This window comes from Crinia signifera, chromosome 5, assembly GCF_055691185.1.
Source record: "Crinia signifera chromosome 5, ASM5569118v1, whole genome shotgun sequence".
Lineage (NCBI taxonomy): Eukaryota > Metazoa > Chordata > Amphibia > Anura > Myobatrachidae > Crinia > Crinia signifera.
The window spans coordinates 133,795,247-133,822,721 of record NC_139221.1 but is presented as its reverse complement, the minus strand read 5'-3'; the positions used below and the strand labels follow the sequence as shown (position 1 = coordinate 133,822,721).

Sequence of the window (27,475 nt, the reverse complement as noted above, 5' to 3'; positions counted from 1 at the left end):
TCGGAAGAGGGACAAAAATGGGGCATAGCCTATAAAATGGGGCGTGGTCTCACGGGGATGCTGCGGCCTAGGGCCACACCCCCAGTTTCACCCTCTGCATCGCTGTTGTCCCCCCGGGCAGAAGACTGGGGTCACACCCAACTCCCCCTCCCCCCCCCCCCCCCCCCCCTGGCCGCAGGACCCTGCCAGCCCAGGGAGGGATGTGGGACCATCCCCAAAAAACAGGATGGGAGGGAGGTATATGTGGTTTGGATGAACTGTGTAAACCAGTTTCAAAAAGGTAAATTACTGAATTAAAAAGAATGTTCTGTTGTGGTCTGCTTGACTGCTAGAAAAAGCCTGACCCAGAGAAGAGTTAGCTAAAAGAACCAGTTCTTATTTATATTGAATTATATCATAGACTTAAATATCACATCTCAAGGAACCTTTCTTCCAAGTTCTGCAAATATGTATAATTATCTTGACGCCATGCTTATGCTCTGGGGAAAAATTCCAAAGAAAAGTTTCTCGCGTCTGTACATGCAAAGACACAGAAAAGTTATTGCTGCTAGTAACGGTTTTTAACCCATTGATAAACTGGCCCTAGAGATGTTCTGATCAGACATGAAAAACAGATTTTTGTCCTTCCAAATGTGATCTATCCATTATCTATAAAACTGTGCACTCTAGCATTCCATACTTTATGCTTTTTTTGTGTGTGATTGAGCATGTTTTAAGACTACCTCATGATAACCAGAGGCGTAAGTTCATCCCAGTTGCCGGAGGCAAGTAGAACAATGATCGGTGGCTCAGAGTCAGACTCACAAGATTCAACCGTCTGCAGCATAAATTAATTCATTCATTGGTGGGTCCCATCTCACAGTCCAGCACAAGAGGTGGATGCTCTGTTGCTTGCTGCAGTGCCGGCTGAGCTATACTAGACAAGAGCCGTCCTTTTTCCTATTGCAGGTGTTAGCAGGTCTCCCAGGACAGAACAGATTAAGGCCTGTTTGTTAGGCATTGTATATTTGCTGCCTAGCGAACAAGTAAATGCCGCCCGCCCACTGCAGACGGAGCCCTCCGCTCCCCTCTAACCTTGCCTGTCTCCCTGAAGTGGAGATGGGCAGAGAAAGTGTTGCCGGGGCCGCGCATGCGTGTGAGATGCTTGCGCCTCTCTGCCGGAGATTGCCAGCTAAGGGAATCTGGCGATTCCCAGCACTGGCTGAGAGGTGCTCCATCTGTATGTAGCTCTTTACCTACTTTTTCATGTTGCAAAGTGGTCCAAAGCCCACCACTTTTGGTTGCATGTTGCGTTTATTGCATTCATATTTATTTTTACACTTATTTTTTATATTCGTTAAAAATTAACCATAGCTCTGTCTATTGCTATTCCATTGAGCATGAATTACCACTCTTACAAAGGCTATGGTTCTTGTCAAACTATGGGACTGTTTGTCAGAATAGCAATGAGCAATGGATGAAGCCATTCCTTGCATTACTGCTCCATACTTGAGTGCATGCTTCTGTAATGATCTTGACTAAACCTTCCACTGCAACATTGTTATAGGGATAACAAGATAATTTCCAGTTCCCATACTCCTCACCCAACAACCTTTTTTCAGTTCCTGTTTTAGTTCTTGACAAGCATATAAATTGATCTGGTAATCATCGGCATAGAAATAGTTTTTTTGGAAAAACACTGCTTGGTACATTTCTGCATCCTAGTGGCCATCCCTCTGACTGTTCGAGCCTCTTCTCTAAAAGCAAATTGACGAAACAAGTGCCATGGTACCAGTGGCGTAACAAAAAAGCTTATGGGACCACCCAACGGGGGGTGACAGGGTGATGTCATTGGTGAGTGCACCATCCTCCGGCTGGAGGTGGAGCGCTTGCTGCACTCTGAGTCCGGATGAGGTCTAGTTGGGCTGGTGAGTATATATGTTTGGTCCCGCCGCTGTGCGGACTTTGTATCTTGTTTGTTTGTCAGGACACATGAAGTCTTGATAAAAATACTTCATGTTTTGAAACGTCGACGTCTGCTCGCCCATTTCAAATGCGCGCCGTTTCATTAACCAATCAGAGATTATGGCCCGGGAGCCAATCATAGCGGCTGCCGGGCCACGAACTCTGGTTGGGCTCACAAGCCAGCACTGTATTTGAAAGGGCCCTGCTGCCGCCGGAGCTAAATGCAGCAGTGGAAGGGGATCCCTGCTGTGTCTCTCACCAAGTGAAGCAAGCAGCCGCCAAGCACATCACGCACTGCCTTCTTAGCCTGTGGGTCTTCTTAGCCTGTGCACCCGGCGCACCACAGACCCTGTCGGCACTGGCTCCTCCAAGCAGCCTCGGGGTCTGCCACCCCAAATTACGCCACTGCATGTTACATACTTAATTGAGCTGCTCTTCCTTATTTTGAACTACATTGGAATGTAAAGTAAATAAGTATATACAATAATATATAGTTGGCAGCGTTTCCTCATACAAGGAACCAGGCAGCACTCTATTGACTTTTTAATTGCAAAAATAGTGCTATTTCTTGTCCCATAAAGATGTTTTAAGGTCGCTTTGACCTTTTCATCTGGATAAAGAACAAAACATTGTACAAAACATGTGCTTAAAATTTGGTTTGCACAGGTCAGCGAGCATGATCAAGAAAACTAGGATTATGGGCGCTAAGATCAGGTGGACAAGTGCCAGATTAACTGATCCTTACTCCGATCTGCAGCCAAAAGATACAATTATTTGCTTTGTAGCAGACTACCGGTAAAGAATTATTATATATTTTATTTATAAGGCGCCACAAGTGTTTCGCAGTGCCATACATAGAAACAGTACAGGGAGTCAAAACGTAACGTTACAGTAAAGGAATAACAAAAATAGAGTACAAGTAACAGAGCGCCACAATTCAATACACATTACAGCTTAAATGTAAGTAGTGAGGACTTCATCAGCGTACTGCTAGGGGCAGGTAGCCAAAGATGGCAATGAGTATGTGGACGAGGATGGTCGCTGAGTGTTTCAGTATGGGAGAGCGAGTGACATGTGAAGGGAAGAGGGACCTGCTCTGAAAAACTTACAATCTAGTAGGAAGGGGAGACAGACAGATTATATGAGGTGCAAGCAGGTGGGAGGTGGCTTGATAGCAGAATATAAGCAGGCAGAGATGGTCAAGGAATGTGGCAGATGTAAAGGGGTAAAGCCTTTAGAACTAAGTTATGCAGCGGAAGGGTACGCTTTAATGAGTAGATGAGTTTTCAGTGCCCGTTTGAAGCTTTGCAAAGTTGGGGAGAGTGTAATGGAGCAAGGGAATGCGTTCCCCTGAAGGGGTGCAGCGCAGGCAAAGAACTCCTGAGCTCTAATGTGGGAAGCAGTGATCAGCGTGGAGGAGAAATGACAGTAGTCAGCCGACCGTAGAGGGCAGGAGGAAGTATGAATGGAGACAAGGTTGGAGAAATATGGAGCAGTGGAATTAGAGATGGCTGTGTATGTAAGTGTGAGGAGTTTGAAGAGGATTCTGTAGGGGAATGGTAGCCAATGCAGATTTTGTTGAAGGGGAATGGATAAAGTAGAGCGGCGGGAGAGGAAGATAAGCCTGACTGCAGAGTTAAGGACAGACTGGAGAGGACGGGTGGGGGAAGGCGAAGGAGAGTGTTGAAAGCTTCAAAAAGATGGCAAGGACTGGATGACTGCGAAGAGATTAGTGATTTGAAAAAAAGATTGTTTGGCGAGGGATAGGGCAGCGCTGTATGAGGAGAGAATATTGAAATGGAATTTGAAATGGACGAAGTCTGCCGGAGAGTGAGATTTCCTCCCAAGGTGTTCAGCAGAGCGAGCATATTTTTGTAAAAGTCATGTAAGTTTGTTGGGCCATGGTTGGGGTATAGAGTGTCAGAGGGAGGCCACGGAGTGGAGGAAAGGGGTGAGAGAAGAGTTAGAGAAAAGACAGTCTGTTGGGGCAGGTCATGGAGGAAAGTCTCCATGGAGGAGAGGATAGCAGGGTCAAGAGACCCAAGATTGTGTCTGGTGATGGTGGGTCTGGGCAATGTTGGTTCCAACCCTTCAGTTTTGAACCATCATGTCCAATGAATGACACTGACCCAGATGTGACTCCCATGCATGACTATAAAGACATTTTGAAATGGAAGTTTATTGAAGTGAAGACCTATTACCCACTGAAGATTCAATCGATTCTGAATCAGACTCATAGTGCGTATGACATTTTCATTTACAGATGGGGTTATCACTCCTATTTCAACTGCACTCCTAAATATGTACAGAGGTTTCTGAATGAAAGATGTATTTTTTTGCATTCTGTTATCTTACTATTCTAGTATGTAAAAAATAGAAATTTACTGCAGAGTTATAACCTGTTGTAATAATATTAATGATGACCGGCAACTCAGTCTTAAGCCTATTGTATAATGGTAGTTCTACCCATGCTGAATTTTCTGGCTTCCAAATACCTTAGAAACTACTACAATTCATTCAGTTGCCTGAGTTAATCCTTTGTGATGTTGGTTTAGTGCACATTCTGAATATCAACTGGAATGTAGTAGTAGAACAAGAAATGCAAATAGTCAATGTTTCTGTATATATGCTGGATGTGAATAGGGTATGGTATAGTAGATGTGTCCTGAAACGCCCGGGAGGTATTTTTTTGATGAACATGCATCTCACTTGGTTTGCTTTGTGAATAAGACGCAGAAGCAAAACAGAAATTACTATGGCAAAAAAGCACTATCCCTAAGCCGAACAGGTTGTTTAGTACAGGGGTAGTCCTCGAGAGCTACCAACAGTTCACGTTTTCCAGCTCACCTCGCAGGTACACAGGTGCACTCATTACTGACTAACACATTTTAAAAGATCCACAGGTGGATCTAAATACTTCACTTGTGATTCTGTGAAGAGACATGGAAAACGTTAACTGTTGGTAGTTCTCGAGGACTGGAGTTGGCTATCCCAGGTTTAGTGCTACAACTTGTCAAGACAACGTTAGAAATAGAATATAAACCCAAAATCCCATGCTGAGGTGTTTTCACTGGTAAGCGCCATATGGAATAAGTTCAATATGTATCTACTTATGAGATGATTTTCAATACTTTCCTGTTCTCATGAAAAACTCTCTATAATGCAATATACATTATCAAAAAGAATGTCCGTTTTGATATATTGCACCATGGAGCGTTTTTTTCTGCTTTACATGCTACAGTAGCTATCCATGATGAAATAACAAAAGAAACCTTAATGAGCTTGTAAATGACATTTTCCTGTAAGCCAATCAGTGCCCATCATCCATTGTTCTATATTCCACATATATTTGAAACCTCTTTTATATTTGAAACCTTGATGTGCCTGCATATTTCATCTTACTGTAAGAATCATACAAGGCTACCATATATAAACATATGTGTCTCTTTAATGGTGATGGGAGTCAGTGTCAGAGAAAACATACCTTTTTATATGATTGAAATCTCCACATGTACATGTAAGCCACCATTGCTGTATACACCATGGTGCCATTTCTTAGAAAATAGGTTTATCCTAATCTCCTTAGGGGGACACTAACTTAGAGGTGTGGAACTGTTCCAGGCTATCCCATCAGTACATACTCAAAACCACTACTGACTACTGATTTCAGACTTCAGGTGTTATGTATACTGAACTCCAACATGCCGACTACCCGGATGCTGACCACATCCCATATATAACTGACATTATGATGTGTAAGGGGCATTACGGTGTGCCTAAAATTTGAAATGGGTATTAAGAGGTGTCTGGCATAATGTATAAGGGGCATTATGGTGTGTGTCAATTAGCCTCATTACAAGGATAGTCCCTAACATTCTAGGGGTTTGAGCCTAGGGCTTGGGACACCCACAAGTGAGCCCAACAAAACTTTACTAGTGAAAGATTGGAGTGTTACAGGGGTAAAACTGTGTAAATTATTACTTAGATAAAAAAGAAACCAAGTGTTCTGAAGTGCTAAAATATATGTATTATACTGTGATGCATTACATGTTACATTAGTGTGTTCTAGGAAAACTCTAGCATGTAGTAGATTAAAGCTGTGGTCTCACATAATATATAGGCATGCTACATAACCTTTTAGTATAAGCTGCTTGTGCGTCCTATCCAAATTGTTTTGCAAATTAGATTTTGTTTTAATCAGGGAGGGTAGATGTAGATGGACACATCTGTAGCTCGAGGCAAAGTATATATAATTATGTTTGGGGAGAAGCACCCTCTAGACCAGGAATCCTCAAACTATTTTACTCTGGGACGTCATCAGACAATAAAAATTATTACAGGACCCCAGCAAGTTACTGCAGAATGGTCACCACACATGTGGTCACCCTGCATGTGGTGTGGTCTTTTATTTTTTTCTTCAATTTTATTTATGTGGTTGTTTTAAAGCTTATAACTGCTGTGAAGACTTTGGAGATGGCAGGGCTAAAGAAGCCCCAGGAATCAGGTGTGTTCTCGCATACCCTCCAACATCTGAAAGGCAGAAATCGGTACACACCCAGAAATAGGGCGTGGCCATGGGTAAAGTGGGCATGTATTGTGCACCTTAGTACAACTACTGTGGTAGTGACAGCCTTACTTAACAAGTGTTGGCTGCTGTAGGGTAGTTCTCTAGCCCTGGTGTGAAGTTTGTTGAAACACCGTTGGTGGGCTAGTCTGCATCTGTGAAGTGGGGACTATTGCAGGGGATGGGAGGATGTGTCCGGTGTTGGGGGAAGAGGGGTGGGGGGTTTCCATCAGGCAAACGTTGGTGCAGGGGTGCACCGCAGGATGCCGTCCCTTACCTTGGGTGGTACACATGCACAGTTGGGCTCCACTGCTGCAGTCATTCCCTCCACATCACTCTCGCGGCCGCTGCACCCCATGCTGTGCTAGCTCTCCTCTCTGCAGCGCTTGGCATCCAGAAAACGCCACTGCGCATGCAAGAGAGGGCTAGCAGATGCACTGAGATCCTGTCCCCCTGAATGCTGTGCGGTGCGTGATGGCATGACGCATCGCGCTAGCCAGGGACCCAGAATGCGCCCTTGGGAATGGGTGCTTGGCAGCCAAGAAAACCGCTACATTCGGTACACTTGAATTCTGCCGGAACAGGCCGTTTAAAAATGGTACTGTACCGGCTAAATTGGTACTGTTTGAGGGTATGTTCTCGCTGCCAGCCTTGTGACTTGGATATCTGTAGATGAGGGAGCCAGGAATGCAGCCTGCTGGTGGGAGCAATGGCAGTAGAAGAGGTTGGTAGGTGTGACAGAAGAGGCAGGGGTGGGGGAAGACCTGCCTGATGACGACTCAGATGTCTAGGCCAGTGTTATGAGGAGTCTGAAGTAAAATAGAATTCAACTGATTTTTCACATTCCTTGAATCCCTGTCTGAGAGAAAAAAAGTGAGAACTGCTGCTATAGACCAATTACTGCCATTTATATTCTATTCTATTTGTTTCCACAGTAGATAAATCTCCTCAGATATGTCAAGCTGAAGTAGGTTATGGCCAGAGCAAGAGGCTGAAGGAGAAGTTCATTGCTGTGCAGAATGAAGGAGAAGATCCAAAAGGACATGGGCACCGTTCGTTGGACTTTTCCAATATATTTGCTTCAGGTAAAATCTGGGTTAATTTACGATTTCCATGTTTGGATCAAAAGACTTGAGAATAACCATCTGGACAAAATGCTTATATGGACAATTAAACTAATTGTGAAGCTTAACCTACTACAGGGATCAAAATGCCATATGCTAAGCCATTTAATCATTTTTTCAACATTTACATTTGTAGGCAAAAGCAAATTGCCCATCAAGTTAACAAAATATAAAGAACGTCAATGATGTTTATGCTCCTCAAACCAAGATTTACTGTCATATTTGCCTACATTTCATGATCTGCAAATAAGGGTTGTGCGATGCACCAATTGTCCTATTTGTCCTATATAACAGAAAAAAATATTGTCTATTGAAGCACCTTGATGTGACCGTGTCTGTGTGCATTTATACAGATGGAGCCGCTCTCGTTGGAGCGGCTCCCGGTGCGACTATTGTCATGCATCAGGTCCGCCAAGAATAGGGTGCGCATGCACGGGATGCTCACGCTCCATTCTCAGCAATGGGACAGGCAAGCGCGTGAGATGCTCGTGCTTTCCCATCATCCGCCAGCTTTTCTGATATGGTGAGCTGGCGGACTGACAGTCTGGTCCCATCTGTATTTATATATTTAATTTATTTTACAGAAACATAGGTCCAGAGTATGAGCGAAGCAGCCTGGAATTGGTAACTGCTCTTGAAGTAGATAATCTATTACATTCCCTATATGTAGGGTCAGAGGAGTAGGTAGGTGACATGGTGCAATTGTATTTTTCGGTGCCCCACCCCTAGTAATTTTTCCTTCTTATACATGCCACTTACACATTATGCCACACACATCATAATGCCCATTGCACATTATGCCCCATACCGTAATGCTACAATATAAAGGCAATGACCTAACTATAGATTTTCGAAAAATTGGTGAAAACACTGCGCTAATAATAATGGTTGCACCATGGAATAATTCATGTTTATTAAACAGTATTATTTTCGCAGTGTTTCAACTAATTTTTTATTTTTTATCTTTTGATTGACTCTGTGACCACCGCATGTGAGTGGGCCAGGGCCAAAAAAAAAAAAAAAATAGATGTGTGTACACTGACACATCAGTAACCTGCAGCTTTATATTTTGAATTTTGCTAAGTAATTTAACATTTTGCCAACCCCCCATGGCATTTTAGTGCCACTTACACATATTGCCCCCTGTAGTGCTGCTCACATGCATAATACGCCATATAGTGGCGCTTACACACATAATGCCCCTACCAGTCTGGTGGCCATCAAAGGATTTTTCCCATATGACCGCATCTGAATGGATGTGTCAGCAAACACATCTATTTGCATGCATTCAGCTTGGCTTGGTAAGCAACATAAAATTGCTGCTTATCGAGTGGGGAAACGCTGCGTTTCCCCACTCGGTAAGCAGCAATTTTATGCTTACAAAAACATAGAAGAACTTTGAAAACTGAAATATTTAAATAAATAAAAAAACATAGAAAAAACCCGCACCAGTCTATTAATTTCTACATTGGTAACTTTCCTTTCCCTTTAATATAATTTTTTAATAAGGGAGGTGCTACCCACTGCTTAGTTATAGACAAGGTAAGTATTAATGTGAGTGCACGAAGTCCAATTTTAGTCCAGAAAATATAACTTTTAATAATCTTGCATAAAATTAGTGAAATATTAAAATATAGTTAGTAAAGATAAAGAGAAGGAATAATAGAAATTAAAACATGTAAATGGCTGCTGCTGATCTGTGTTCTAATTTTCAGGGGTTAATTGTCCCTGTATGCCTGTGATGTCTAAAATTTACTGTATATAACTGTTAAATTGCAATAATAACTAGCTTTATGTCTAGCCTCTCAATGTTATTAAGTATATGAAAAGTACTCAAAGATACTTAATTATGGTGCAAATTTTAATAAGAGACTTAAAACGGTCTTTGTCTGAAACACACTGACACACAAAACATTGTCACACCTAATCCAGACGTGTCTCCAAGGTCCCGCCTTCAGCCTAACAGCACGGCTCACTGCTAGCCGCACTCCTGACATCCATTCTCCACGCAGCCGCCGGTCAGCTCTTGTGCCCGCCAATACTATACCTTCTCCTACGGTGCCGGCTGGTCACACTGCTACACCGGAAAGGGAGAACTCTACCACCGTATGGCCGGTCTCCCGGATCATCATATTGGGGACACCCGTAGCAGCGCTATCAGCGCCCTCCATATCACCATTATTTGCACGGAGCAACCTGCTTGTTTGAACCCGCATCTGGAAAAACCTGCATTAGGGTTGAGCTATCGACATCTAAAAAGCTCCCCGCCACCATTAACATCTATGGGTGAGAAATCTAATTATCCAAATCTATTTGTTTGATGAACTGCCTTCCACCTAGCGCATGTTATGTATACATGCTAATTGGCACTAGCAACATCTTGTTGCAGGATAAATAACTTTGCTTCACCATAAATATATAATATATTCTGGACACACCAGGATCAGAACTGAGCCACTCTCACTAGTGGGATTTCCACATCAAACTCTGGAGACACATCTGATCATTTGTAATTTAACCCTATATGCTTTTAAACTATTTAGGTGCATTTTATAGTTATATCGTGTATGTATATGTGTTAATTCCCTTTTTTTTTTTTTTTTTTTTTTTTTTTACATTTATATAAAAATTTATAAATCATTCAGCGTGTCCAGTGTTCTTCTTTTTTGGTCGGACATAGCTGTACTCAGAGTCATTTATATACATCATACCTAGCAGCGCAATTGTGTTGAAACCGCCCCCCTACAATTGTCACACCTAATAATTAAAACACTGGTACAAATTGTATGATAACACAGAATATTTATTAAACAAGTGAATCACTGCACCAAGGGCATAAGAGCTCTGAAATAACTATTGACGTATAACTGCTACTGTTAAAGAAAATTTGCAACATAATTAAGTATCTTTGAGTACTTTTCAGATACTTAATAACATTGAGAGGCTAGACATAAAGCCAGTTATTATTGCAATTTAACAGTTATACAGTAAATTTTAGACATCACAGGCATACAGGGACAATTTACCCCTGAAAATGAGAACACAGATCAGCAGCAGCTATTTATGTTTTAATTTCTATTATTCCTTCTCTTTATCTTTACTAACTATATTTTAATATTTCACCAATTTTATGCAAGATTATGAAAAGTTATATTTTATGGACTAAAATTGGACTTTCAGTGCACTCACATTAATACTTTTTGTGTGTAATAATTTTATTCTGCTTACCAAGTAGTGTAAACCAGTAGGCTCATATCCACTTAACACTTAACTCATGGGTCTTCAACCTGCGGCCCTCCATATGTTGTGAAACTACATGTTCTAACATGCATTGCCACATTTTTTCCTAAAAGAGCATGCCAAAACTGTCAGGGCATGCTGGGACATGTAGTTCCACGACATCTTTAGGGCCATAGGTTGAAGACCTGTGACTTAACTGCTTTTAAGTCACAGGTCAGAGTCTGTATCAGGATGCAGTTTTGGGGTGCTGCTGTCCTCCTGTGCTGTTTGTAAGGGGGGGGGGGGGGGGGTTGTTCTGTGCTGTACAGGGTTGCGCTGTCCTCCTGTGCTGTGCACCTTAGAAATAATAATACAGGTTTGCTGTCCTGTGTACTGTAAAAATAAAGGGGCACTGTTTTGTGCTGTATATAAGTCCAGCGGTGTTGCCCTGTACGGCCGTATAAGTGCAGTGGTGGTGCGTGTTGATGCAGAAACAGAGGAGTAGAACACATTATTTCATTATCAGGGACCACTTCCTAGAGTTGAAGCTGCTGCCACTAGTCATGACATTGACAATGTAATTCCATCAAAGTTGTCTGCTAAGGCCGATGCCCAATGACATGCAAAATGTGAGAAGCTTGACTGCTCCCACAAAGTAGTAAGTATGCTACACACAGCCAGATTAAGGTCTAAATGGGCCTGGAGCTGAAAATGATTAAGGGCCTATTATGCGCAATAATAGGGGTTGTGGCCAGCACCTAATAATGTGGGTGGCGTGTCCAGTGTTCTGGTTGGGTGGTCAGCTCATGGGTGTGTCTCTATTTGTGTAAATACTTTCAACTAATTATATATGCCTGGAAAAGGCAGGGAGATATATTGGTGGGTGCCCTCCAAAGGTGCACCCGCAGGACGCCGATGTCCTAAGATACTTGCGGGGTGAGGCGGCACTCAGGGCCGGTGCTAGGGTGTCCGGCGCCCTCCTGCAAACCATACATTTTGCGCCCTTTCACATTGCCATTGCAACAAGCTGCAGCCCGATTGTGGGAGTGTATGCAACATGCGATCCTATGGAGGATCTCGGGTGCATGTACATGTATGCATACACCATCTCAGTGCTGTGTCCACAAAATGTTGCAGGCACTAAAGGTGCCCATACACGCTGCGAGAATCGCATAGTTATCGGCTAGATCGCATCACACTGCATGCATGCAATGTGTGTGCGATGCGATCCAAAAGCAGTACAAAAAGTATGTGCAGCACATTACACCCCTCTCGTGACTGAGGGGGAAAGAAGGGGAGAGCAGGAGGAGATGGAAGAAGAGGGGAGGAGATAGAGGGGGCGGAGTGTTGAGGACTGGCAGCGGCACTGGCAGAGCACACCGAGAAGAGGGAAGGAAGGGGAGGCGGTGCTGCTGCCTGTTCGTCATTTGATTGACAGCTGACAGGCGCAGGGAGCAATGGGTAGGGGGCGGATCCGGACATGACATGTCATCCAGGAATTCACAGACAGCGCTACATGCCTCAGCGCAAGTGTCCGTGAGGAAGAGGGAGCTGCTCAGCCTCTCCATACTGCCGCCCCCCGCTGTCAGTCAGGCGCTGCAGGCGGCATGCAGGAGGCAGTGACAGTAAGGGCTGAGGCAGCTTTAGCAGAGCAGGGAGGGAGACAGCGCCTTTTCAGCATGGCGCCTCCCTGCTTTGCAGGAGCTGCTGAGTGGGTAGCGCCGGCCCTGGCGGCACTCCAGTCATAAAAAAATACTGAAAGCCGAAACTTGGTAGACAACATTTCAGCACCTTTTATGTGGTCACCTAAGTTTACCACACCATATACCCCTTATACAAATCATGCAACACAATAGTAACCCCTTATGCTGTACTTGCTTCTTACACATTATGTCACATGGAATGAGCCAAAATTCACACTGACTGAGCCGAAATTCACACTATGGCACACAGATTGAGTCAAAATTCATGTTATGCCATACAGATTAAGGCAAAATTCACATTTTGCCACATGGGGTTCCATGCTCGTTGCCATGTGGGATTACATGCTCATTGCCAAGGGGGAATACTTGCTCGTGGTAACTGGGGGACAGTCACCACCGGGCAGAAATGACAGCCATTAACAGCCGGGCAGAGAGCAGGGGGCTGCCCGGCCGTATTCAGAGCACAGCATGTCCAGGCAATTTGAAATAATACCCCTTTCGAACCAGAAAATGCAGGGAATATGGTCCCAGGATCATGCAGGGACATTCTCGGACTGGCCCCTTTTAAACCAGCCTAGTCCCTGCATTTTCTGATGTGAGCGGGAGAGAAAACCACCCCCAGCCCCCCTTTAAACAACCAGCTATATCTTCGGAACCAACTGACTCATTTACATGTAGCCTTCGAATGATTTTGGTCCCGTGAAACTGGGCCGTTTGGTTCCAGAGAAATCTGTCCTCAAACAACATGAACAGCCATGAAATTACATTTCAGAAATGAAAAAAAAAATTGTTTTACCTGCAATATCTCTAGAACCAATGGACCAGGTATCAGATTGAAGGCCCAGCGATTTGGGTTCGACTGAGATAAACCTCGAGTTTCTGTGATGCTGTAACGGGAACTGGCAGCCGTTGGAACCGGGTGGAGGTCGGAATTAGCGGGTCCCATGTTATCCTATGGGGAAAACGTTCCAGGTTTGCCTGGGGGTATCTCCGGTTCCCGGGGGGCTAGCGACGCGAGGCTGGTTTCGTTGGAAAGCCCTGACTCTCAGTTTAAAAATGGGCCTATTTGGAGAGTGGGCCTGGAGCTATAGCTCCATTAGGCCCATTGTTAATCCGGCTCTGATGCTACAGGACCCTCCTATTAATCTCTGATTCTCAAGTTAATTTTCTTTTCTTCTTAGTTGGATCACTTGAAACTGATGCATATGCATATTTTATCTATTATATTTAAAAACATTTAATTTTTAAATTCTTTAGTACAGTACATCAATATTCTCTATTTATACCAATTCTACTACATTATGCATATGTTTTTTTATTGTGACATTGTAACACATTTACTGTAACATTGTTCACTGGTCTGTATTTACTAAACCACTCTTGCATAGCTAATTTTCTTCCTCTAATGACTTTCTCTAAACAGATTTACTCCCTGCAAGAAATGGAGATAAATATACTGAAAGCTTTTTACTAGAAATTTTTGATATTCTCTTTAATTATATAAAGAGGACATATGATGGGGAAAGTAAAGTATTAGACTTCCATCACCCTCATCAGCTGCTGGAAGGTTTGGAAGGATTTAATTTGGAAATATCTGATCAGCCAGAGCCTTTGGAACAAATCCTCGTAGACTGTAGGGATACCCTAAAATATGGTGTAAAAACAGGTATCTATATTTATTCATGTTAACACATAGCCTTACGTTTCATGTTATCCTGATTATGGGCCTTATTCAGATCTGAGCTCAGTACAAATTTGTTTGGAAAATGGGCAAAACCATGTGCACTGCAGGTGGGGCAGATGTAACATGTATAGAGAGAGTTAGATTTGTGTGAGTTATTTAGTTTCTGTGCAGGGTAAATACTGGCTGCATTATTTCTACACTGCAAGTTAGATTTCAGTTTCAGCACACCCTACCCAAATTTAACTCTCTATGCACAGGTTACATCTGCCCTACCTGCAGTGCACATGGTTTTGCTAATTTTCATAACAAATTTGTACTGAGCCCAGATCTGAATAAGGCCCTATATGTAAAGCTTGATATGCAATGCAGTTTTAAAGATTTGTACACATATGCTTGCAAAACACTAACCTACTCTAGGGAGTAAATTTACTAAAGCTCTAAAAATGAAAATAGGTGATTTCTGCCCATAGCAGCCAATCAGATTTTGTATATCATTTCTCTTTTTGCATCCTAGGAAATGATAAACAGAATCTGATTGGTTGCGAACTACCTTTTTAGACGCTTTAGTACATTGCCCCTAGCCTTCCATTTAATATACATGTCACTAGATACACATTGCTACTCCGCTGGTTTTCTGAACTAAACATAAAATAGAAATTGTATTTTTATTTTTTATGCCTTTTTAAAGGTTTTGTCTTCACTATTGTTAGATCTGATTTCTCATCCATTATAGGACATCCTCGGTATTTCAACCAACTTTCCAGTGGACTTGACATGGTTGGACTAGCTGGTGAATGGTTGACTGCAACTGCTAACACAAATATGTATGAAACTAAGTATATTGATGAGCATTTTGGCCTGCCTAAGGCTACATCTATGGTACAAGTACAGTAGAATGCCTACTTATTAGAGATTAGCGGGTTCTTATCAGCAAATTATTGCAATTTCATATTTTTCCAATTGGGTATCTTCTGTCACATGTTTTGACAATAAGATCCCGCTTTGAGATCCGAGCAAAACCCAAACCCACTCATCTCTCCTATTTATCCAAACTGGGAATTGGACATGTTCTAAATTAGGAATATTATTTTTTCTTATTTCTTTTATCTATCTTTGCACTAAAGTTTTAGGGCAGGATGCTCTAAAGCAGGGCTGGACAATAATGGTCCTCTGGCTTTTGATGAACTACACACCCCAGGATGCTTTGCATCAGTTTTGCTATGTGCCCATGCTGAAACTGATGCAAGGCATGCTGGGATGTGTAGTTCATCAACAGCTGCAGGTTATTTTACTGAATTTTCGCATGCTTGATTGTCCGCATGCTGGGTCAATGCTGCGGAGGGTATCGCCAGCGCTGTGTAAGGGATCCATCACTGATCCTTCCCAACATGCTCCATGGTCAGAACCATCACTCTGCGCATGCGCAGAGGGACCTACAGGTCTCTGACCCATAAGTCCAGGGACACAGGGTGTGGTACAACACCCCGACATTCGTGATTCCAATAGTCATTAGCCCGATGTCAGAATCCCGACTGTGGGGACTCAGACAGCAGGTGGAGTGCAACGATGGCCCTTATGTGCTAGCTGTGCTTGCAATGCTGTGGGCACATTGGCTCGCTACGCTCGCCACCTATTTTATTCTCCCTCTATGGGGGTCATGGACCCCCACGAGGGAGAATAGCTGTTGCCCGTGGGCCGGGCTTTTAGCAGTCGAGATTCCGATTGTCGATGATCCCTCCTTCACTTGGGACAACACAACATAGCAAAAGACAGCTCTTAACCCAAGAGCTGTCCTTTGCTTTAGTAATCACTTATGCAAATAAGTGCAGCTAAAGTATGTATCTATCTAGTGATTCTGACGCTGTTATAAAAGTAAGCTTCATGAAAATTAAAGTGAAATTAATATTTTTTTGTAACATTGTGTTGGGACAGCATTCAGAGGCGGGCTGGGCCGGGGGGCAGGGTGCCATGTGCCCCCCGGGCTAGTACATTTATGCAGCACTAGGGCCGCACTGACAGACGGATCTTCTGTCTCCCTCCCCGGCTGTCAGTGTAAGGATGCGGCCGCTACTCAGCTACTGGATGCGGCCGCTGCTAACCTTGCATGTGCCACTTAGGAGGGCTTCATAAGGGGGCAGGGAAAACGTAGCTCAGCCGGGAGCTGGCAGCGGCAGGAGCTGCCTTTGCATCATTAAAGGCAGAATCTAAACTTTAAACATGGTCCTGGGTGATGGTTCAGGGCTGCTGCACATTAGCAGCAGTCCCTTCTCCCATGGGCAGTCACTTGCAGGGGCAGAACTACCGGCAGTGCAGCCGGTGCATTGCAGGGCACAGGCTGCTGTGTCCTGCTGCCCCACAACGCTCACCTAATCCCCTGGATATGCAAACACGCCGGACAGCAAAGCCTATGGCCAGATTCGTTGGTCCAACGCGGCGCTGAGGGACAGTGTAGCCGTACTCACTAGCGGCCACGGGAGAGGAGGACTGTAGTCATGGTACTCAGCGGTGGGCGTGGCCTCAGCACCCATGCGCTGCAGCCCGCCACCGTTCAGATGTACGACCCGGCAGCTTCTGCCACTGTGACAAGCTGTTCTCCTATGAAGAAGAACCGACCAGCCGCTGCTGTAGGGAAATTGGTGCCTCTTGGATGGAAGACCACGCTGCCGCTGGCGCTGACATGTATGTGTGAGGTAAAATTGTTAAAATTAGGTAGGGAGGTGGAGTGCACTGTGTGTAAAATAGGGGGGGTTCACTGTGTAAAATAGGGGGTGCACTCTGTGTAAAATAGGGGGTGTAATGTGTGTAAAAGCAGTGGTGAGGGTGTCCTGTGTGTAAAAGTGGGGGAGTGCACTCTGTAAAAGCAGTGGTGGGGGGTGCTGTGTGTAAAAGGGGTAAGGTGTGTGTGGGGTGGGGGGGTTTGCGCTGTTTGATCTTAATGTGAGAGAGCAGCAAGTGCTGGAGTCAATATGTCTAGGACACAAAGCAGGGGCTTAGAGTGCTGGGACATTGCATTATAGATGCCCCCTCTCTCCTGCTCTCACTTCTCCCACTATTCCTCCTCTCCCATCTCTCACTGTTCCTCCTCTCCTGTCTCCCACTATTCCTCCTCTCCCATCTCTCATGGTTCCTCCTCTCCTGTCTCCCACTATTCCTCCTCTCCCATCTCTCATGGTTCCTCCTCTCCTGTCTCCCACTATTCCTCCTCTCCCATCTCTCACTGTTCCTCCTCTCTCCCGTCTCCTACTATTCCTCCTCTCCCATCTCTCACTGTTCCTCCTCTCCCATTTCCCATTATTCTCCGCCTCTCCCGTCTCCCACTATTCCTCCTCTCTTCTCCTCTCCCACTATTCCTCCTCTCTCCCATCTCTCACTATTATTTGTCTCTCCCATCTCCCATTAGTCCTCCTCTCCCATTTCCCACTATTCCGCCTCTCTCTTGCTCTCCCATATCCCACTATTCCTCCTCTCCCATTTCCCATTATTCTCCGCCTCTCCCGTCTCCCACTATTCCTCCTCTCTTCTCCTCTCCCACTATTCCTCCTCTCTCCCATCTCTCACTAATATTTGTCTCTCCCATCTCCCATTAGTCCTCCTCTCCCATTTCCCACTATTCCGCCTCTCTCTTGCTCTCCCATATCCCACTATTCCTCCTCTCCCATTTCCCATTATTCTCCGCCTCTCCCGTCTCCCACTATTCCTCCTCTCTTCTCCTCTCCCACTAATTATCCTCTCTCCCATCTCTCACTATTATTTGTCTCTCCCATCTCCCATTAGTCCTCCTCTCCCATTTCCCACTATTCCGCCTCTCTCTTGCTCTCCCATATCCCACTGTTCCTCCTCTCCCATTTCCCATTATTCTTTGCCTCTCCCATCTCCCACTATTCCTCCTCTCTTCTCCTCTCCCACTATTCCTCCTCTCTCCCATCTCTCACTATTCTTTGTCTCTCCCATCTCCCATTAGTCCTCCTCTCCCATTTCCCACTATTCCGCCTCTCTCTTGCTCTCCCATCTCCCACTATTCCTCCTCTCCCATTTCCCACTATTTTTCATCTCCCAATATTCCTCCTCTCCCATCTCCCACTATTCCTCCTCTCCCGTCTCCCATTATTCCTCCTCTCCCGTCTCCCATTATTCCTCCTCTCCCGTCTCCCACTATTCCTCCTCTTCCGTCTTCCACTATTCCTCCTCTCCTGTCTCCCATTATTCCTCCTCTCTCCTGCTCTGCCATCTCCCACTGTTCCTCCTCTCTTCTGCTCTCCCACCATTTCCCCTGACATAGTGCAGTCCAAGGTGCTAAGTGTCAAATTTGCTAAAACTAGCAAAATTTTTCATTTACATTGAATCTCTGTGTAATAGCAGATAACATAGAGAAGAAATTTTTATGATAACCGCAAACATCTTTTTCCATCACCATTACCATTACTATGATATGGTTAAGGAAATCATGAAGATATTTCTTAAAAACAATAAGTGCACCTTTATCGTCTTTCACATATTGGTAGGCTCACTATGTTTACTGTGCAGTGGTGGCGGACATGCTGGATTGTCTGCTATTAATTTAAGGATCATCCGTTTCTTATGGGCCAGTGCTCTGATCTTGCCCCCCAGGCTAAAACTTGCCAGCCAGCCCCTGACAGCATTGATGGTGTAATGATTAGCATTACTGTCTCACAGCTCTGAGGTCATAGGTTTGATTCCCAGCATGGCTCTAGCTGTGTGGAGTTTGTATATTCTCCATGTGCTAGTGTGGGTTTCCTCCGGGTACTCCGGTTTCCTCCCACATTCCAAAAATATACTAGTAGGTTAATTGGCTCCCAACAAAATTAGCCCTAGAATGTCTGTGTGTGTACATGTGGTAGGGAATATAGATTGTAAGCTCCACTGGGGCAGGGACTGATGTGAATGTTCAAATTTTCTCTGTAAAGCGCTACGGAATATGTGTGTGCTATATAAAAAAAAGTGTTAATAATGTTAAGACTTGTTATCCTTACAGATAATTTGCATTTAAAACTTTCTTGCTTTCATTTTTTTTTTTTTTTAGGTTTACATATGAAATTGCACCCGTTTTTATTATTATAGAGAGTTTATTGATCAAGAAAATGCATGAGCTGATTGGCTGGAGAGAAAATGAAGCTGATGGAATATTCTCTCCTGGTAAATATATGCTTTCTATAAGGTAGACTCTACAAAGTTCGATTCCTATTAAAGACTACCGTGATTATTTACTGCATCAAAGGGGTGATGGATAGCCTCCCGACAGTTGGGATTCTGACTGTCATTTCACCAATGTCTGAATCCCGACTGTTAAAACCCTACACCCATAGATAAAATAGAATAGGTGGCTTGCCACCAAGCCTGCAAGGGGCTTCCTTATGCTTGCCCCACTGTCTGAGTCCCAGCAGTCGGGATTCCAACCTCAGACTAATGACTGTATCCCTATGGTCTGCGTGCTATACCACACCCATCAAGGCTGAATTTCTCATTTTTAAACAAAATTTTCCCTACTATGTACCTGTTATAACTGATTGATTCAAACTTGAGGGTAATGACCTCCTCTGGACTGGCTTCCATCTAAGGTGGAGCAATGACCCTTGTGCACCCGGGGTTGAGAGTTGTAGAACACACCAGTGGGTCTACGTGCCTATAACAGCCACCATTTCCCTTATTAATGTCAATATGATGAATAAAAAATTTTGGCCAATTTTCACACCCATTTTGATTTTGAGCACCAAATTCACTTGGTGCTCAAAGGGTTAAAGTGTTTAAAATTTTTGCGGAGATTTTGGGCATCCCACAGATGTTGGCAATCAAAGGATTAAGGGGCAGATGTATGAACATGTGGTATGGGGGGGAGAAGGGGTATCAGCACACGTTATGTGCACTGATACCGCTTCTCCCCCATGTATTAAGGAGCCAGCGTGCGGTAAAGGACAGGAGCGCTATCTAAATGATAGCAGCACGAATGTATAAATGGTCAGCATCGCTGACCGTTCCGCCCGATGCTGGTTTTGGCCTTGCCAGCAGCAGGCTGTCCCTGCTGTTAGCTCTGGGCTGCGCTGGGGATCTTGTGTGAGTAGCGAGATCCCACGTATGCCCAGTCCAGCCGGCCGGGGAGAAGGAGACGGCGCTTCAGTGTAAACTGATGCGCTATCTCCAGGAGGGGACATCGCCAGAGGGGAGAGTTAGCGCTCCCCCGCTTCGGCAGACAAGATGTTGATACATCTAGCAGCGCGATAAGCGTCGCTATAATACATCTGCACCTAAGACATATAAAAGGTCAGCATATGCAATGCCATAATATCTATTTAGTGTAATGAATAACGCCCCCATCCCCAAAATAAAAATACTTAAATGCAGCGGAAATGTCATGTTTTGTAGTTTGACCCCAGCAGATAGTGTTGTAAGCTTTTTATTTTCACATGGATACAGTATAATGAGGAATGCCTCAAATTTTCCCACATCTCAACTATATCTGCCATATAGATCTTTTAGTTCTTAGGTTTTTAAAATGTATTTAGATTTTCAATAAGAGTTCTAATGTACAGTATACTGTAATTGTTTTTTACATACTGTAGTAAATCCATGTATTTGCTTTATTATCTTGAATATATTGATTGTTACTGAACATTGGCATCTGTATCGTTCTGTATTTGCACATAAACAGCTGTTCCTACTTATTTATTCATTTGTTTTTTTTCTATCCATAGGTGGATCAATAGCTAACATGTACAGTATTCTAGCAGCGCGCTACAAGTCTTACCCAGCAGTAAAAACAAAGGGAATGGCAGTGCTGCCAAGGATTGTCCTTTTTACATCAGAACATGTATGTAACCAGGCTGATGACAATACGGAAGAAATCCGCACCCAAATGCTGGAAAGCAGACAATAGTCATTCAGATAAATTGGTTAAAGCTGTTTAACTCTTTCAGTGCCAAGTGAATTTGTCAAATATAGGTGTGGAAATTGCCATGCAAACCTTTTTATCCATCATAAGGACCTGTAATGTTTACCTTGTATAGAAAATATAATCTTCTTTACATTCTTGTTTTTTTATTTGAATTTATATAACAAATGTGAGGCTGATGCTGGCATTTTTTGTGAATATGTTTTTTGAATATTTGGTTGTTTGTCATTTGCTCCCAAATGTTACCAGATTTCTGTTCCCACCAAAAAGATTGGACAGATTAATATTTAGGTACTGTATATGTCTAGCCTTAAACTAGGTACACCCCTAAAAGATTTGTCTGTCCAATCTGTCTGGTGGGAAAAAACACCTGGTAATATATGGGAGTAAATAACAACCAATTGCTGCAAAGTGAAATGGATTTCATTAATTTTTCTGACCAACCATATTCTGTTTTCCATTGTTTGGGAGCAAATGTTTGATTCTAATATGGTCCCATTTATTACCAGATTTTGTTTTCTGACAGACAAATCCATAGGTGTGTACCCAGCTTTAAGCCCCCATACACTTGTGCGAGGTATTGCATGCCTGCATCGCATGCGATACTCACAAAAGGAAACTGTTGATTGCGAGAGGCAACCAATCCATTAACAAAGAGATTTCTTGTGGGAGGCACACTTTTTTTCACAATGAATAATGTTCAATGATTTAAAACATAACTTTTAATTCCAATCTTACCACTATACTCGAGTATAAGCCTACTTTTTCAGAACATTTTTTATGCTGAAAAAGCCCCCCTCGGCTTATACTCGAGTGAGGGTCCCACTTGAGTCAATACGCTTTCCCATTTTTTTGTTTTAAAATAAGGTGCCTCGGCTTATATTCGGGTCGACTTATACTCGAGTATATACGGTATTTAAAATATATTGGCTATATAGCTCAGAGACATACAAAATATATATATATATATATATATATATAATATTATTACAATTTGATTTTGTGTGTAAATATTTTGTATGTCTCTGAGCTATATAGCCAATATATTTTAAATAAGATTGGAATTAAAAGTTATGTTTTAAATCATTGATCTTTGGACCCTATTCAGATCTGATCGCAGTACAAATTTGTTTTCAAAATGGGCAAAACCATGTGCACTGCAGGTGGGGCATGTGCAGAGAGAGTAAAATTTTGGGTGGGGTGTGTTGAAACTGAAATCTAAATTGCAGTGTAAAAATAATGCAGCCAGTATTTACACTGCACAGAAACAAAATAACTCCCCCAAATCTCTATACATGTTACATCTGCTCCACCTGCAGTGGGCACATGGTTTTGCCCATTTTCCGAAACAAATTAGTACTGAGCTCAGATCTGAATAAGGCCTTATATGTGTTTTATATTCGCCCCACCTGCAGTGCACATGGTTTTGCCCATTTTGAGAACAAATTTGTACTGCGGTCAGATCTGATTTAGGGCCATTAGTCATTGTAAAAAAGTGTGCCTCCCACAAGAAATCTTTGTTAACGGATTGGTTGCCTCTCACAATCAAAATTTTTCTTTCATGAGTATTCAATTTCTTGAGGGCACCTCCGACATTAATAAATTATCTCATATAACAGAGAAAAATACTTTTGTGACTGTTGGTTTGATAATTATTTAATGAACTCAATATGTATCTGTTCTGTGTGGGAATACTTCTTTCCCTATTGTCCATCGCATGCGATCCCACAGCAAGGGGGGTATTCAATGTCAGGGGTACGGCTGTCGAGCAAGCTCGACAGCTGTGCCCCTGTCCCTTTCTCACTTTGCTCGACTTGAGCTCGGCGGTCGGGATTCAATGTCCCGGACGCCGATCGGCGAGAAAGGGGCGTGGCCGCGAGCTGAGGACGGAAATAGACGAGCTCCGGCCGGGAGCTCGTCTATTTCCAGCTTTTCTCGGCAGAACGAGCCCGACAGCTTGTGATGTCGGGCTCGTTCTGCTGAGAACCCCTGTTCAATGCTGTCGGGGAAGACAGCATTGAATAGGGCCGCACAGCTATCTCCCCCGTCAGGAGATGGCTGCGGGAGCAGGATTAACATTGAATACCCCCCAAGTGACCTGGCAGATACCAGCGGCTGGATCACATGCAATATATCATATGCGGTTCTTTTACATATGATATATTGCAGGTGCTGCAGTTACAAAAAAATCTATAGTACAGGCCAAAAATCTTTGGCTCTGGTCCGATGCGTACAGGACCTCACATTGGATCGGATCCGGAGGTAAAACATGTGTGATTTGCCAATTTTCAGCAGATTTTGGCCCAATTGGTCAAAATCAGCCAAAATTGCACTTGCGTATGGGCACTTTTAGTCTTCAAAATAGTATCACCTGGGATAATGATTTTTTTGGGACATGAAAACTGATTAAATGGGGAGGTGAGCATACCTAAAGGTGTAACCAAATTTTCTTAATCATATTCATGCATGTGATAGAAAATGGCACACAATAAATGTATTTGTCTGGGGGAAAGGGATCTAATAAAATGTATACTTTTTATTGGTGCTAAATGAAATAATGCTGGCAACGGGTACGGTCTTCTAGTAAATATGACACAGAAACTTGCAGTACTGTAGGTCATGTGATAAACTATAACTTTTTAGGATCTGACTGTTCTGTGTGTGGAAATTCTTATCAGGAAAAACAGCATTTAAGAGCCCCAGGGAAGAATACAACACCTTTTTAGTAGAGATGTGCAGGTTCGGGTGTGTCAGGTTTAACCTTGTTAAACACAAATGATTTTGCAATTTTTGATTCAAAAGCTTTTCAGGATATATTTATGGAGATGCCTGTTAATTCTCTACAATTGTAATTGTGGAAATGCATGCAACATATATTTATTTACTATGACCCTAGTCACTTACTACACAATGGTCTTCTCATTTAAATTACTACTCATTTAAATTACTACTGCAGAGGTGCTGTTTCTCCTGGATAATAGATAATATTCTAGTTATACCCCGTTCTCACTGCAGGCAAATTTCCGGGTCTCAAATGTCGACCCGGAAATTTGCCTTTAACACAGGTTTTTTTTGCAGTGTGAACGGGTCGCATACCTGGATCTCATACATGGGTAAAATCCTTCTTTTTACCTATGTTTGAGATCCGGGTATGCAGACACGGGTTGACCCGTTGCCACTGCATAAAAACCCGTGTTAAAAGGCAAATTACCGGTTAGAACTTCTTCTTCACCCGGGAATTTGCCTTGAAGTGAAAATGGGGTTCCCCGGCATTTTAATGCCGGGGACCCCCATTCCCCGTCATTTTAATGCCGGGTAAAAGCTGTGTATTTCTCACTCGCAGTACGAACACGGTATAAGAGATATTCTCAAAGGGGGAAATGGCACTTACCAGACTTTTTCCTACAACCTAAAAAATTGCGGGTATTTGCATGTGCATGAACCCTGGATTTTTGTCAGCGGATATGGTGACAAGGTAAAAATCCCCAGGTCTACTGACCCTTGATTTTTCCCATAATTCTAGCATGGTTTTTAAGGGGTAAAACACTGGGAACAAGCGGCAAAAAACAGATCTTACCCATGTATTTTGACCAGAACAGGGGAGGCTGGCCATTGCACAGGTGCCAACTGACAGTCCCTGCATGCAGCCTGGCTGCCTGCCGATCACCGCACGCTGCCGCCAGTTGCCTGCCTGCCCACCTGCTGGCTGAGCTGACAGGTGGATACTGCCCTGCTTTCCTGGGATTTCAAATACATTTGAGCAATACATCCAAATTTCTAAAAAAAGAAGTCCAAAGATCAAGCTGATGTTTTGGTCCATACAAGAACCTTTCCCACAGCTGGTTCAGTAACAAAGGTCAACAGTGTCCCCACGTCCACATTCTTGTATGGACCAACTGTTGACCTTGGGTTACTGAACCAGCTGTGGGAAAGGTACTTGCATGGACCAAACGTCAGCTTGAACTTCTTTGAATAAATTTGAGCTATACACCAAAATTGCTGTGAAGCCTGGTAAGTGCCATTTCTCCCCCCTTTGGGGATATCTGTAAGAGGTCATTTTATGGCACCCCAGCAATTGAACCATGCATGGCTATAGTCAAATATATATTATTATTTTTATTATTATTAAACAAACATTAAATTGTTAAATGTCAGATATGTTTAGTTTACATGTATGATAACCATAAATACATTATGAATAAAAATCCCAAATAATTACAACTAAATTAAATATTGTAAAACCTTTGTGTCAAAATGTATATGACTAGATCTAATATTTCTTTAATGGATACACACATCAGATTTTAATTTGTTCAATGTGATTTTCAGTATGTAAGATATCGCACATATATTGGTTTAGTCCACTATGCAGTGGTGCACCTGGTGCCCTCCACATGTGCCCCAATGGAAATCTGTGCACAGAAATACAAACAACCACAGGCTATTATCCAAATGGTTAAGCAACGTTTTAGCACCTTCAATATGCTTTTTCAAGCCAGACACAAACAATAACATGTACTCACCACCCTAAATGCTGGCAGTCAGGTTCCACTTCCTGCCCAACCCTCACCAATTACAGGGTATGACGTCAGTGGCACACAATGCTGTTGCTACAACCAGAGTACCCCCCATTGCGCATCATCACTGCTGTAGCAAACAACACCCTATCAAAAAGTGTAAACCGCTTTAATTGCAGATAAATGCAGAAAATACACAAAATGAAGCTAAAATAGATTGAAATTTATACTAATAAAAATATATTTATTTTTTCTTAATGCTTATGACCTGAAGGTTTCAAGAAACACTGCAAACCTAATTGCTCATTGAAGCCTTTTGGAAAAAGAGTATGGAGGTGTATAATCCATTGCGATTTTAAAGGCCCCATACACTAGTGCGATTTAGGCCTGTTTTCACCTGATTCTTACAGATCAGGCTAAGAAATAAGGTGAAATCTGGCCAAATTGCTTGTGTTTGACATCCGAATACATCTTATGCGTGGTCCCGCGTGCATCGGGTCGGAGGTCGGACGTGCTACACATAAAATAAATAGGATGTGCAGCCGTCAGGTGCACATTGCTGGTGCTTTTTAGCACCCGCAATGTATCGCATCCTTCTTACCTTGATCTCTTTGGGAGTCTTTTTACATGCGCATATGATTTATTGCATGTAAAAATAGCGTATAAAGTGCAAATTTGGTTGAAGGACACCCAGGGAGCTGCTGGGGAAGTTCAAGGGGAAATGCCTCAGACAAGTCAGACCAGTGCACGGGGGCCTTAACTTTAACAGTTCTATAACTGTCTCCTTCTGTAATGAGGGGAAAGATATAGGAATTATCTGTTTGCAAGCCTGATGAGAGCCGCCTGTTACTTTTCCAATACATTGGAACTCACCCCTTAAGAAAGGCACTCACCCCTTAAGAAAGTTACCCAGGGTGTATGTGGCCAATAGGTTGAAAGTGTCTAGGCTAACACCTAATAGGTCTACCATTATTGGTCGATGCACTGTGTCAACAAATGAAAATAGTCAACAATTTGAAAAAGGTCAACATGAGTTTTTCATTATTTTTTATTTAAACTGATTTGTGCCTACTTCAGCATCCCAGTGGGCATAGAGGGAAAATATAATCGTGTACAGCATCGATAGCCATGCGCAGGGACTAGGTCAGTGATGGCTAACCTTGACACTCCAGCTGTTGTTGAACTACACATCCCAGCATGCCCTGCATCAGTTTTACTATTTGGCTATGCTAAAACTGATGCAGGGCATGCTGGGATGTGTAGTTCAACAACAGCTAGAGTGTCAAGGTTAGCCATCACTGGACTAGGTACACTGATATGGTGTCTAGATCGACATATGTTGACATAGACACAAAAAAATGAAAGCCTTGTTTCAACATTTTTCTGTATCGACATTTTCCTGTTAACCTTTTTTACTTGTGTTGACCTTGTGACCATGTCAACTCTTTGATGAGTTGACTGATTACCCATGTGATGATGATGATGATGATAATAATGTGTGTGAATTATAACATCAGCAATTGTCTAGCACTAAGCTGGGTGTTGTTTCCAGTTACTGAGGCAGAATTCATTGTATTATTAATGCTGCGTAAGTGTTATAATAAGGTAATCCGCCTTTGTTAGGTGGAAAGGGTTATGTTAGAGGTAATAACTGTGTAGTTGGCATTACTAACTTGTCCGCGTAAGCCCTTAAATTCTAAAAGTTACATGCTTTTCACATACGCTGTACATACTGTATTATAGCCACCTGCTCCTAAAACTTAGGTTCTACAAATGTTTGCATTTGTGCCAGTTTAACATATCCCTTTGTTACCCT

At 43.1% G+C, this 27,475-nt stretch overlaps 1 protein-coding gene and 1 long non-coding RNA gene across 2 annotated transcripts in view; both read left to right on the top strand.

Moving 5' to 3' along the window:
• LOC146079551 (uncharacterized) overlaps positions 1-27,475 on the top strand; it is a 438,622-nt gene that overhangs the window by 137,361 nt on the left and 273,786 nt on the right. The gene's annotated exons all lie outside the window — the stretch shown is intronic.
• The window catches only part of LOC146080604 (glutamate decarboxylase 1-like), a 124,486-nt gene that overhangs the window by 63,503 nt on the left and 33,508 nt on the right, over positions 1-27,475 (top strand). The window contains exons 3-7 of the mRNA XM_083188075.1: positions 7,444-7,593; positions 13,978-14,220; positions 14,972-15,062; positions 19,280-19,392; positions 20,946-21,061. Of these exons, the coding sequence (XP_083044201.1) occupies positions 7,444-7,593; positions 13,978-14,220; positions 14,972-15,062; positions 19,280-19,392; positions 20,946-21,061 (713 nt within the window). The remainder of the gene's footprint in view (positions 1-7,443; positions 7,594-13,977; positions 14,221-14,971; positions 15,063-19,279; positions 19,393-20,945; positions 21,062-27,475) is intronic.